At 47.0% G+C, this 14,549-nt stretch overlaps 1 protein-coding gene across 1 annotated transcript in view; it reads right to left on the bottom strand.

Moving 5' to 3' along the window:
- cfap65 (cilia and flagella associated protein 65) overlaps window positions 1-14,549 on the bottom strand; it is a 213,101-nt gene that overhangs the window by 142,888 nt on the left and 55,664 nt on the right. The window contains exons 12-13 of the mRNA XM_033024878.1: window positions 7,591-7,836; window positions 1,762-1,986 (exon numbers count right to left, since the gene is read on the bottom strand). Of these exons, the coding sequence (XP_032880769.1) occupies window positions 1,762-1,986; window positions 7,591-7,836 (471 nt within the window). The remainder of the gene's footprint in view (window positions 1-1,761; window positions 1,987-7,590; window positions 7,837-14,549) is intronic.

The raw sequence follows: 14,549 nt of genomic DNA, 5'->3' as shown, positions 1-14,549 counted from the left end.
TATCATTACTCTTTTTGCTCTGTCTTTTTTGTTTTGTTTTGGATTTTTGGAAAAACAAACTAATAAAAAGATTTAAAAAGAAAGAAAGAAAGACAAAGGTCAGAGAATGCTCACCACCTCAGTGTTCGAGGAGCTCAGCGGGTCAGGCAGCATCTGTGAAGGAATGGCCAGGCAACATAGAAACATAGAAACATAGAAAATAGGTGCAGGAGTAGGCCATTCGGCCCTTCGAGCCTGCACTGCCATTCAATATGATCATGGCTGATCATCCAACTCAGTATCCTGTACCTGCCTTCTCTCCATACCCCCTGATCCCTTTAGCCACAAGGGCCACATCTAACTCCCTCTTAAATATAGCCAATGAACTGGCCTCAACTACCTTCTGTGGCAGAGAATTCCACAGATTCACCACTTTTTGTTTCATTGCAGTTTCATTGCAGGACCCTTCTTCAGACTGAGTGGAGTAGGGGGTAAAAAGCGGGAAACGAGAAGTGGAGGTGAGGCAGGTGATAGGTGGACACGGTTGTGGGGGGGAGGGGGAGGTGGAGAGCGTTGATTGGGGAAGCTGAGTGGGAAGTAGTGACACAGAAGTGGAGGTGAAAGGCAAACAAAAGGGCCTCAGATAAGGAGAGAAGAGGGAGACAATAGACAATAGGTGCAGGAGTAGGCCATTCGGCCCTTTGAGCCAGCACCGCCATTCAGTGTGACCATGGTTGACCATCCCCAATCAGTACCCCGTTCCTGTCTTCTCCCCATATTCCCTGACTCCGCTGGAGGGGAGGGGGGAATTAAAAGGAAATATGGGATTCGGAGATGGAAGATGAGCATGTGGAGAGGGGTAAAGGTGCAGGGTGACTAGGGTTGGTGGGTGATGGTGGGAGAAATGTGTGCGCACCTGGGTGGGAAGCAAGGTAAAGAGGGGGGGGTGTTTTGGGGTGGGGGGGGGGCAATGACATTGGAGAAACCCCCCCCCCCCCTCCCACCTCTTTTGTAGACCTCACAATGTTGCTGCATTTACCCACATCACTGGCAGCATAGAGACGCAGCGATAGAGTTGCTGCCTTACAGCGCCAGAGACCCGGCTTCTGTCTGTGTGGAGCTTGTACGTTCTACCCGTGACCTGCATGGGTTTTCTCCGGGATCTTCGGTTCCAGCCCATATTCCAAAGACCTACTGGTTTGTCGGCTAAATGTTTAAGAAGGAACTGCAGATGCTGGAAAGATCGAAGGTAGATAAAAATGCTGGAGAAACTCAGCGGGTGAGGCAGCTTCGAGGCCCAAAACGTCACCTATTCCTTCGCTCCATAGATGCTGCCTCCCTCACCCGCTGAGTTTCTCCAGCATTTCGAGGCCCGAAACGTCACCTATTCCTTCGCTCCATAGATGCTGCCTCCCTCACCCGCTGAGTTTCTCCAGATTTTTATCTACCTTCTGGTTTGTAGGCTAATTGGCTTGGTGAAAAATGTAAATTGTCCCTAGTGTGTGCAGGACGGTGTCAGTGTGCGGGTTAAATGGAAAAATGTACTGAACAATATAGTTGTTTAAGAAAGAACTGCAGATGCTGGAAAATCGAAGGTAGGCAAAAATGCTGGAGAAACTCAGCGGGGTAAGGCAGCATCTATGGAGCGAAGGAATGAGTGACGTTTCGGGCCAAAACCCTTGCCCTATTTCCTTCGCTCCACAGATGCTGCCTCACCCGCTGAGTTTCTCCATAACAATATGTTTCGTTTATATACAACAGATAAAGCGACCTGGGGCTCACCAAAGATTCATTGGCCTGGATGATGCCAAAGGTTGGTTTGACGGTCAGAATCTTGGAGCCAGCCATTGATATCTTCCACTGAAAGTACAGTGGCATCCGCGTGACGTTAGTGATGAAGTAGGACCGCTCCGACAGGGTGCCTATGCACGTGGGCTTAAAGTACAGATACCCATTTCCATCCAGAGTCACGAGCGGCTTTTCAACCATGCAAAATAACCTGAGGTCCTACGGCGAGAGAATGGAAAAGGTGAGTCGCATATTGCACTCTCTGGCAAACAAGAACTGTTTGAATGAATGAGTTTATTGGCCAAGTATTCACATACAAGGAATTTGCCTTGCTGCTCCGCCCGCAAATGACAACGACATACAGTGACAGTTACGAATGACACATGAAACATTAAACATTAATAATGAAACATTATTGATTAAACATGCGCATTAAATAAAATACCAGAGCAAAAGGAGACTACAGATTTTTGGTTATTGAGTAGAGCTACTACTCGTGGAACAAAGCTGTTTTTATAGAAACATAGAAAATAGGTGCAGGAGTAGGCCATCCGGCCCTTCGAGCCTGCACCGCCATTCAATATGATCATGGCTGATCATCCAACTCAGTATCCTGTACCTGCCTTCTCTCCATACCCCCTGATCCCTTTAGCCACAAGGGCCACATCTAACTCCCTCTTAAATATAGCCAATGAACTGGCCTCAACTACCCTCTGTGGCAGAGAATTCCACAGATTCAACACTCTCTGTGTGAATTTTTTTTTTCTAATCTCGGTCCTAAAAGATTTCCCCCTTATCCTCAAACTGTGACCCCTTGTTCTGGACTTCCCCAACATCGGGAACAATCTTCCTGCATCTAGCCTGTCCAACCCCTTAAGACTTTTGTAAGTTTCTATAAGATCCCCCCTCAATCTTCTAAATTCTAGTGAGTACAAGCCGAGTCTATCCAGTCTGTGTTCATATGAAAGTCCTGCCATCCCAGGAATCAGTCTGGTGAACCTTCTCTGTACTCCCTCTATGGCAAGAATGTCTTTCCTCAGATTAGGAGACCAAAACTGTACAAACTGTATGTGGCAGCTATGGCAGCTTTGACAGTCGAGAGTCGCCTTCCAGAGGGAAGTGATTCAAAGAGTTTGTGGCCAGGATGAGAGAGGTCAGAGATGATCTTGCCCGCTCGCTTCCTGGCCCTTGCAGTGTACAGTTTGTGTGACTAATAATGATTTTCAACCACTCTAGTAGTTTAGGCTCCATGTTGCAGAAGCAAACACAAGCATCCTGGTGTTTAAGAAGGAACTGCAGATGCTGGAAAATCGAAGGTACACAAAAAAGCTGGAGAAACTCAGCGGTGCAGCAGCACCTATGGAGCGACGGAAATAGGCAACTGAAGAAGGGTTTCGGCCCATAACGTTGCCTGTTTCCTTCGCTCCATAGATGCTGCTGCACCCGCTGTGTTACTCCAGCTTTTTTGTGTACCCACAAGGACCCTGGTCATGGTTTTACACAGAGGGTGGTGGAAGCTGCCACACACTGCCAGGGGTGACGGAGGAGGCAGCAATGATAGTAGGACCATATGACACAGGAGCAGAATTGGGCCAATCAGCCCATCAAGTCTGCTCCACCATTCAATCATGGCTGATCTATTTATCCCTTTCAACCCCATTCTCCTGCCTTCTCCCCGTAACCTTACTAATCAAGAATCTGCAGGATGCAGGGTGACTTGGACAGGTTGGCTGAGTGGGCAGTTGCCTGGCAGATGCAGTATAATGTGGATAAATGTGAGGCTATCCGCTTTGGTGGCAAGAACAGGAAGGCAGGTTATTAACTGAATGGTGTCAGTTTAGGAAAAGGGGAAGTACATCGAGACCTGGGTGTCCTTGTATATCAGCCACTGAAAGTAAGCATGCAAGTACAGCAGGCAGTGATGGAAGCTAATGGCATGTTGGCCTTCATAACAAGGGGAGTTGAGTATAGGAGCAAAGAGGCCCTTCTGCAGGTGTACAGAGCCCTGGTGAGACCACACCTGGAGTATTGTGTGCAGTTTTAGGACTGTGATATGATGAAAGAATGGAGCGACTGGGCTTGTATTCACTGGAATTTAGGAGGATGAGAGGGGATCTTATAGAAACATATACAATTATTAAGGTATTGGACACGATAGATGCAGGAAACATGTTTCCAATGTAGGGAGCGTCCAGAACCAGGGACTATAGTTTAAGAATAAGGGGTAGGCCATTTACCAACTGAGATGTGGAAAATCTTTTTCACACAGAGTTGTGAATTTGTGGAATTCTCTGCCTCAGAAGGCAGTGGAGGCTGATTCACAAGATGCATTCAAAAGAGAGTTAGATAAAGCTCTTAGGGCTAGCGGAATCAAGGGATATGGGGAGAAGGCAGGAACGGTGTACTGATTGTGGATGATCAGCCATGATCGCGTTGAATTGCGGTCCTTAACATAATCTTGACGACCTATGGTCCTTGATTCTTGATTCTTTATTCCCTTACTCTGGGTAAAAGACTCTGTATTTATCCTATCTATTCCACTCAAGATCTTATACATCCTTTAAGTGTGATGTGTGGACTGTAGGGCCTGTTCTTCGAATGCAGGAAACATGTTCACGATGTTGGGGGAGTCCAGAACCAGCGGGCCACAGTTTAAGAATAAGGGGTAAGCCAATTAGAACGGAGATGAGGAAACACCTTTTCACACAGAGAATTGTGAGTCTGTGGAATTCTCTGCCTCAGAGGGCGGTGGAGGCCGGTTTTCTGGATACTTTCAAGAGAGAGCTAGATAGGGTCTTGAAGATAGCGGAGTAAAGGGATATGGGGAGAAGGCAGGAACAGGGTACTGATTGTGAATGATCAGCCATGATCACAGTGAATGGCGGTGCTGGCTTGAAGGGCCGAAAGGGCCTACTCCTGCACCTATTGTCAATTGTCTATTGTCTATCCACTGTTCTATCACAGGCTGTTTGATCCACACCATGCACACTTTAAGGGCGGTCACAGTGGCGCAGCGGTAGAGTCGCTGCCTTACAGTGCTTGCAGTGCCGTACACCCGGGTTCGATCCCGACTACGGGTGTTGTCTGTACGGAGTTTGTACGTTCTCCCCGTGGCCTGCACGGATTTGTTCCGAGATCTTCGGTTTCCTCCCACACTCCAAAGACATAGAAACATAGAAACATAGAAAATAGGTGCAGGAGTAGGCCATTCGGCCCTTCGAGCCTGCACCGCCATTCAATATGATCATGGCTGATCATCCAACTCAGTATCCTGTACCTGCCTTCTCTCCATACCCCTGATACCTTTAGCCACAAGGGCCACATCTAACTCCCTCTTAAATATAGCCAATGAACTGGCCTCAACTACCTTCTGTGGCAGAGAATTCCAGAGATTCACCACTCTCTGTGTGAAAAATGTTTTTCTCATCTCGGTCCTAAAAGATTTCCCCCTGATCCTTAAACTGTGACCCCTTGTTCTGGACTTCCCCAACATCGGGAACAATCTTCCTGCATCTAGCCTGTCCAACCCCTTAAGAATTTTGTAAGTTTCTATAAGATCCCCCCTCAATCTTCTAAATTCTAGCAAGTACAAGCCGAGTCTATTCAGTCTTCCTTCATATGAAAGTCCTGACATCCCAGGGATCAGTCTGGTGAACCTTCTCTGTACTCCCTCTATGGCAAGAATGTCTTTCCTCAGATTAGGTGACCAAAACTGTAAGCAATACTCCAGGTGTGGTCTCACCAAGACCCTGTACAACTGCAGTAGAACCTCCCTGCTCCTATACTCAAATCCTTTTGCTATGAAAGACGTACAGGTATGTAGGTAAATTAGCTTGGTATAAGTGTAAATTGTCCCTAGTGGGTGTAGGATAGTGTTAATATGCGGGGATTGCTGGTCGGTGCGGACTCGGTGGGCCGAAGGGCCTGTTCCGCACTGTATCTCCAAACTAAACTAAACTAAATGCTAAAATGTCAAATGTGTCAGGCATCACAAATTTTGAATGCAGCTTCAAAATTAAGGGAAGATACTGAGAGAAGGGCAGCAACCTCTGCATATTGCAAGAAATAAGGCAGCATGGTGGTGCAGCGGTAGAGTTGCTGCCTTGACTACGAGTGCTTGTGTGTACAGAGCTTGTATGTTCTCCCTGTGACCGCGTGGGTTTTCCCCGGGTGCTCTGGTTTCCTCTCACACTCTAATGACATATAGGTTTTTTTAATGTTAATTGGCTTGGTATAACTGTAAATTGTCCCTACTGTGTAAAGGGCCTGTCCCACTTGGGTGTTATTTGCATGTCATTTATGCGACATTTAAGCGTCGCGACGCACGAATGGCATGCATTACGCACGCATGGTGAGACGTGGTGGCATAGGCAGTGATGCGCAGTAGCGGGCGGCGCCCCAGGATTTGGGGATTCTCAAAATCCTCGCGCGCCATCTGCGCGACGCGCAAATGACGCCCAAATGGAACAGGCCCTTAAGATAGTGTTAGTGTGAGGGGATCGCTGGTCGGCACGGACTCGGGGGGCCCAAGGGCCTGTTTCCGTGCTGTATCTCTAAACTAAATGCAACTAAAGGTGCTGCCTGACCTGCTGAGTTACTGCAGCACTTTGTGTCTTTTTTTGTAAAATAGAATATATAGTTCCTTGTGTCTCCAAACTAACTGGCCAACCTATTATCCTGTGACTTATATCCTCTCGTTCTAGCACGCCAATATCCATCCCAGCAAAGAATTTTGCAGGTTTTATTGATATCATTGGTCATGATCATATTGCATCAGCCATGATCATATTGAATAGCAGTGCAGGCTTGAAGGGCTTAATGGCCTACTCCTGCACCGATTTTCTATGTCTATGTTTCATTTGTCTGTACTCAGAGGGCAATTGACTCCTCACAGGAATCAATTATATGAACCTTCATTGCGCCTTAGAGTCATAGATTCATAGAGTGATACAGTGTGGAAACAGGCCCTTCGGCCCAACTCGCCCACACCGTCCAACATGTCCCAGCTACACTAGTCCCACCTGTCTGCGCTTGGCCCATAACCCTCCAAACCTGTCCTATCCATGTATCTGTCCAACTGTTTCTTAAACGGTGGGATAGTCCCAACCTCAACTACCTCCTCTGGCAGCTTGTTCCATACACCCACCACCCTCTGTGTGAAAACATTACCCCTCGGATTCCTATTAAACCTTTTCCCATTCACCTTGAACCTATGTCCTCTGGTCCTCGATTCCCCTATTCTGGATAAAAGACTGTGCATCTACTTGGTCTATTCCTCTCATGATTTTATACACCTTTATAAGATGTCCCCTCATCCTCCTACACTCCATGTGAGGAATAGACCCACCTTACTCAACCTCTCCCGAAAGCTCACACCCTCTAGTCCTGGCAACATACACGTAAATCTTTTCTGAACCCTTTCAAGCTTGACAATATCTTTCCTGTAACATGGTGCCCAGAACTGAACATAATATTCTAAATGCGGTCTCACCAACGTCTTATACATAGAAACATAGAAAATAGGTGCAGAAGGAGGCCATTCGGCCCTTCGAGCCAGCACCGCATAGTGTGATACAGTGTGGAAACAGGTCCTTCGGCCCTACTTGCCCAACATGTCCCAGCTACACTAGTCCCACCTGCCTGCCTTTCGTCCATATCCCTCCAAACTTGTCCTATCCATGTACAGTACCTATCTAACTGTGATAGTCACAGCCTCAACAACCTCATCTGGCAGCTTGTTCCATTCGCCCATCACCCTTTGTGATCCTCTTGCACCATCAAATCTGTACCTCCTGTGCTGATATTTAGATCTCTTATCGTTACCTGGTTGTACTTCTCTGAGGCATTTAGATGTAACGGCAGTGTGTACTTGGTAAGGACGTCACTCTGGGGAGAAGCTTTCACTGTGAATATTTGATGGGCCTTGGGAAGTATAAAACCAAAGCTCGGTTTAATTCTAATGATCTCTTCTTGCGGTGAATTTAGGGCAAACGTTATGGGTGTATCCCCCGTATTCTTGAGCAGAAGGGTCTTGTAGGCAGAACCTTTCTCATTCACTGCTGGAAAAATCTGCAAGAAAAAAATTGGAGTGAATCACTAATCACTAATACATCAGGAAGTCGACATTTTCCTTTAGACTTTGGAGATACAGCATGGAAACAGGCCCTTCGGTCAACCGAGTCCGCGCCGACCCGTGATCACCCCGTACACTCTCACTGTCCTACACTCAAAGGTTCAAAGGTTCATTTATTGTCACATACACCAATTGGTGCAGTGAAATTCAAGTTGCCATTGCAGCACATTAATAAGAATACAACATAACATTATAAAGAAATTTAACATTAAACATAAAAACATCCCCCCACAATGGTTCCCACTGTGAGGGAAGGCACAAAGTCCAGTCCCCATCCCCTTGTCCACCCATAGTCGGGCCTATTGAGGCCTCCGCAGTCGCCGCTACGGGGCCCGATGTTTCAGGCCCTTTTCGCCGGGTGATGGTGCTCCGGCGTCGGGAGAACCCTCCCAGCGGCTTGGGATGCCTGGAACGGCCGCTTCCTTACTGGAGACGGCGGCTTCCGAAGCCAACATTATTTTAAGGCGAATCAATAATTCAGAAGACAGACACAAAATGCTGGAGTAACTTAGCGGGACTCTAGAGAGAAGGAATGGGTGACATTTCGGGTCGAGACCCTTCTTCAGACTACATCTGCAGTTCCTTCCTACTCAATAATTCAGAAGATGAGATTTCAAATCTCACCATGAAAAACCACTGAATTGGATGGCAATAGACAATAGACAATAGGTGCAGGAGTAGGCCATTCGGCCCTTTGAGCCAGCAACCCCATTCAATGTGATCATGGCCGATCATCCCCAATCAGTACCCCGGTCCTGCCTTCTCCCCATATCCTCTGACCGCTATCTTTAAGAGCTCTATCTAGCTCTCTCTTAAAAGTATCCAGAGAACCGGTCTCCACCGCCCTCTGAGGCAGAGAGTTCCACAGACTCACAACTCTCTGTGAGAAAAAGTGTTTCCTCGTCTCCGTTTTAAATGGCTTACCCCTTATTCTTAAGCTGTGGCCCTGGTTCTGGACTCCCCCAACATCAGGAACATTTCCTGCCTCTAGCGTGTCCAAACCCTTAATAATCTTAGTGTTCAAAAGGGAACTGCAGATGCTGGAATATCGAAGGTACACAAAATTGCTGGGGAAACTCAGCGGGTGCAGCAGCATCTATGGAGCGAAGGAAATAGGCGACGTTTCGGCCCGAAACGTCGCCTATTTCCTTCGCTCCATAGATGCTGCTGCACCCGCTGAGTTTCCCCAGCAATTTTGTGTACCTTAATAATCTTATATGTGTCAATAAGATCCCCTCTCATCCTTCTAAACTCCAGAGTATACAAGCTCACAATGGCATAATGTAGCCGTGAGCACTTTTTAAATCGCTTTTGTCCCTGATTGTTCGACTTGCTGAACAAGCCCAGATGCAACCAGCTGTTTCATAAGCAGTCAAAAGGTCCAGAGAATCCGATCCAAACATGTGCAGAATGAATCGGTAGGGATGCATACTATGATGGCCAATGTCATGGTTATTGTCAAACTCTCCGTCAAAATGACCTTAAACACACCGACAGATGTACAATGATTATATAATGAAAAATATGGAACTTTGAACCATTCTCTCTGATCTATTCAGGGCATTGAGTTCCCCCTGCTGGAGAAATAGGTTGCTGATATTTGAAGATAGTGGCAAAATGCTGGAGCAGCTCAGCGGGTTGGGCAACATCTCTGGAGAAAAGGAACAGGTGACGTTTCGGGTCGGCACCCTTCTTCAGACTGAGAGTCAGGGAGAGGCAGGGTCCGCATACGATAAGAAAATGGAATCTTTCGCAAGGCACACACAGGTTTCTGAAAGGAATGCTTTAAATAGAGAGTTGTAGAGTCATATACACGGAAACAGGCCCTTCACCCAAGTCAAGTCAAGTCAAGTCAAGTTTATTCGTCACATACACATACGAGATGTGCAGTGAAATGAAAAGTGGCAATGCTCACGGACTTTGTGCAAAAAGACAAACAAACAAACTACCAAACAAACTGCAAACAGAATGGAACAGAATCACATATTCTTTTACATATTAAATATTGTGGGCGGAAGGAAAAAGGGAAAAAAACAGCAATTTTAAAAAAAAGCAGTAGAATGGTTCAGTAAAGTTAGTCCCTGGTGAGATAGGAGTTTACAGTCCTAGTGGCCTCTGGGAAGAAACTACTTCTCAACCTCTCCATTCTCACAGCATGGCAACGGAGGCGTTTGCCTGACCGTAGCAGCTGGAACAGTCCGTTGCAGGGGTGGAAGGGGTCTCCCATGATCTTATTGGCTCTGGAGTTGCACCTCCTAATGTATAGTTCCTGCAGGGGGGCGAGTGAAGTTCCCATAGTGCGTTCGGCCGAACACACTACTCTCTGCAGAGCCTTCTTGTCCTGGGCAGAGCTGTTCCCAAACCAGATTGTAATATTTCCGGACAAGATGCTTTCCACAGCCGCTGAGTAGAAGCACTGGAGGATCCTCGGAGACACTCTGAATTTCCTCAATTGCCTGAGGTGGTAAAGGCGCTGCCTTGCCTTACTCACGAGTGCTGCGGCGTGTGATGTCCATGTCATATCCTCAGAGATGTGGACTCCCAGGTATTTAAAACAGCTCACCCTATCCACAGTATCCCCATTTATCCTCAATGGTGTGTACGTCCTCGATAATCCAAATCATCCATGTACCCCAAATCATCCATGCAAATCATCCAAATCATCTAACAGTGAAAGGCCAGGATAGAGTGAATGTGGAGAGGATGCTTCCACTGGTGGGAGAATCGAGGACCAGAGGCCATCGCCTCAGAATAAAAGGATGTACCTTTTGAAAAAGAGATGAGGAGGAATTTCTTTAGTCAGAGGATGGTGAATAAGTGGAATTCATTGCCATGAACAGCCGTGGAGGCCAAGTCAATGGATATTTTTAAGGTGGATATTGACAGATTCTTGATTAGTAAGGGGTTAGGAGTTATTGAGGAGATAGCAGGAGAATGGAGTTGATGAGGGAAAGATAGATCAGCCTTGATTGAATGGAATGGCGGAGTAGACTTAATGGGCCCAATGGCTTAATTCTGCTCCCAAAACGTATGAACAAGATAACCCATCTAAGCTAGCCCTATTTGCTCGTGTTTGGCCCACATCCCTCTAAACCTTTCCCATCCACGTACCTGTCCAAATGCCTTTTAAATTATGTTATAGTACTTGCCTAAACAACCTCCTTTGGCAGCTCTTGCCCTGTGCCTACCACCTTCACCGAGTCCCTTATCGTGTATCTATACAGTGCGAATGTTTAGTTTATTTAGTTTAGAGATACAGCGGGGAAACAGGCCCTTCGGCCCACTGGGTCCGTGCCGACCAGCGATCCCCGCACACTAACACTATCCGATATCCACTAGGGGCACCATTTACACCAAGCCAATTAACCTACAAACCTGTACGTCTTTGGAGTTCGGGAGGAAACCGATGATCTCAAAGAAAAACCCACGCAGGTCAAATGTGACAATTGTAATCATGTATTGTCTTTTCGCTGACAAGATAACATGCAACAAAAGCTTTTCCCTGCAACTCAGTACACGTGACAATAAACTAAACTGAACGAACCAAATATTTTTCAGGGTGAGGTAGATATATATTAGAGAAAAAATATAGCAGTTGTTGGGAAACCGAAACAAAAACAGAAGGTGCTGGAAGCACCCAGCAGGTCTGGCAGCATCAGCAGGTATAGAAACTGAGTCCAAGCCTCAGGATAAAAAGTGTAGGGAAGAACTGCAGGTGCTGGTTTAAATCGAAAGTAGACACAAAATGCTGGAGTAACTCAGCGGGACAGGCAGCATCTCTGGAAGGAAGGAATGGGCGACGTTTCGGGTCGAGACCCTTCCTCAGACCTCAGGATAAAAAACCGTCTTCAGAATTGTTGAAATCAGAACCTGCAGATGGGAGAGCGAGTGGTGAGGAGACGGAATGATCGGGCGCAGGGCAAAAAAGTCACTACAATAATTACTTTCGAAATGGGCAGATGCAGACAGAAGAGCAAAAACAAAGCTAAAAAAGTTCAGTTTTGTTGTCACGTGTACCGTAGAACAGTGAAAAGCTGTTCTTGCATGCTCACCAGTTAATACATGATTACAATCGAGCCATTCACAATGTACAGATACCGTGATAAGGGAATAACGTTTAATGCAAGGTAAAGTCGGATCAAAGGTAGTCCGAGGGTCTCCAATGAGATTGTACTTCAGCACTGTTTTCTAGTTCTGGTAGGATGATTCAGTTGCCTGATAACTGGGAAGGAAATGTCCCTGAATCCAGAGCAGTGCGTTTTCACATTTCCATACCTTTGGCCCGATGGGAGAGGGGAGAAGGGGGAGTGGTCAGGATGTAACTTGTCCTTGATTATGCTGCTGGCCTTGGCGAGTGTTTGTAATCACTCCATTACAAAGTATTAGGGGAACCACAAGGCTTTTATTAAAACATATGCAGAGAGAATAGTGCATACTACTGCACTAGGATCATCTTGCAGACTGCCGAGCTGGGGACAAGCAGGGTTGTTATCAGTAACTGCATTCCTTACTCAAGTCTTGGACTGGATTACATAGCATGGTGGAATATGTATCATGCATAGTATATGTGATGGAGGTTATATTGGCAGAGATGAATATGGTTAATCTACATCCTTTCTCTTAAAGAAGCATATAGTGGAGTATATAGGAAAAACCCAATTTGAGGGGAGTGCAATTTACTTTATGTACTGTGCACTGCGAGCAGCAAGTGAGAAGACAGTTCAAAGGTACTTTGGATTTGGCCTGCAGATGCGACCAGCGCGCATACAATTTCCACCGTTTTCTCCCTTCACCGGAAATTGAATAGGAGAAGGGAGTGATACCGCAGGGATGACCGGTGTTGAGGGGTGAGGCTGGAGACCTCGACAGCGGCCAGTCCGGAGTCCGTGGGACCGTGGAGGAGACACAGCTGTGTAGTCAGGATAGTGTCGAGGTGGCAATGGCTCTTTGACCGGGCGAAGGTGTTACATAGAAACATAGAAAATAGGTGCAGGAGTAGGCCATTCGGCCCTTCGAGCCTGCACCACCATTCAATATGATCATGGCTGATCATCCAACAGTATCCTGTACCTGCCTTCTCTCCATACCCCCTGATCCCTTTAGCCACAAGGGCCACATCTAACTCCCTCTTAAATATAGGCAATGCACTGGCCTCAACTACCTTTTGTGGCAAATAATTCCACAGATTCACCACTCTCTGTGTGGAAAATGTTTTTCCAATCTCAGTCCTAAAAGATTTCCCCCTTATCCTTAAACTGTGACCACTTGTTCTGGACTTCCCCAACATCGGGAACAATCTTCCTGTATCTAGCCTGTCCAACCCCTTAAGAATTTTGTAAGTTTCTATAAGATCCCCCCTCAATCTTCTAAATTCTAGCGAGTACAAGCCAAGTCTATCCAGTTTTTCTTCATATGAAAGTCCTGACATCCCAGGAATCAGTCTGGTGAACCTTCTCTGTACTCCCTCTATGGCAAGAATGTCTTTCCTCAGATTAGGAGACCAAAACTGTACACAATACTCCAGGTGTGGTCTCACCAAGGCCCTGTACAACTGTTGTCGGGTACGTCTGTAGGTGGCACCATTAACACACTGACCAGGTAAGAGTGCGGCACAGGAGCAGTGCCAAGAATGACGCCCAGCCGGTCGGAGCCTTTTGGCATTGGCAAGCAGACAACCTGTCCCTCAGTCAGAGATGGAAGCGGTGTGCTTGACTTGTCGTAGTATTTTTTCTGGGTATCGTGTCGCTGTTGGAGTTTTGCCTGGACTGCGGAGTTGGTCGATCTCGAACCATCCGGAGTACGAGTCGACCAGGACCAGGTACTGATTGCCACGCCACTCTTTGTCCTCAGAACGGTTGCCTCCACGCCGGGATGACCCCTGTGGATGGCATCGTAATATATGTTTTGCAGAGATGCAGGAACAACTGCCTTGTGTCCTTTCCCCACGATGCCATCCTGAAGTACCAAATCATCACAAACAGGGTAAAATGAGCGAATCAGGGGCGGCAACCCGTATTGCTTTTCTGGCCATCCACGTCGGATGACAGAGGAGAGTGACTGTAGAGTGTGGTCTGCAGCTGTTTGTGCTGCCAGATCGTCCAGACACGAGGATGGGAGGTAGGAGACCATCATAACAACAGAACCATCATCGTCCGACAGGTGTTTTTCCGCAGGTGTCTGTTCTTCTGGCCTGGAATGTCCGACTTTATACATGAGAAGGTCGAGTCCTCTGCGGTGTGCAACAGCCTAGTGCCGCACCAACCCAAACAGCCCCTTCTCTCGCACCCCACACCTGATTTGTCATGGTCCGCAGTTGCAGCTGACATTTTCGAGTGGCATGGCAATCAGTACCTGGTCCTGGTCGACTCGGACGGTTCGAGATCAACCTACTCCGCAGTCCAACCTCAGCCATGGTTGTTGATGATGCCACCTATAGACATACCCAACAACACCTTCGCCCAGTCAAAGAGCCAGTGCCGCCTCGACACTATCCTGACTACACAGCTGTGTCTCCTGATCGGTCCGAATCCCACTTCTGACACCATGTTTTGTAATCACTCAAAGTATTAGGTGAACCACAAGGCTTTTATTAAAACATATGCAGAGAGAATAATACATACTACTGCACTAGTATCATCTTGCAGACTGC

The sequence above is a fragment of the Amblyraja radiata genome, chromosome 7 (assembly GCF_010909765.2).
Source record: "Amblyraja radiata isolate CabotCenter1 chromosome 7, sAmbRad1.1.pri, whole genome shotgun sequence".
NCBI lineage: Eukaryota > Metazoa > Chordata > Chondrichthyes > Rajiformes > Rajidae > Amblyraja > Amblyraja radiata.
This window is presented reverse-complemented; position numbering and strand designations above follow the sequence as displayed.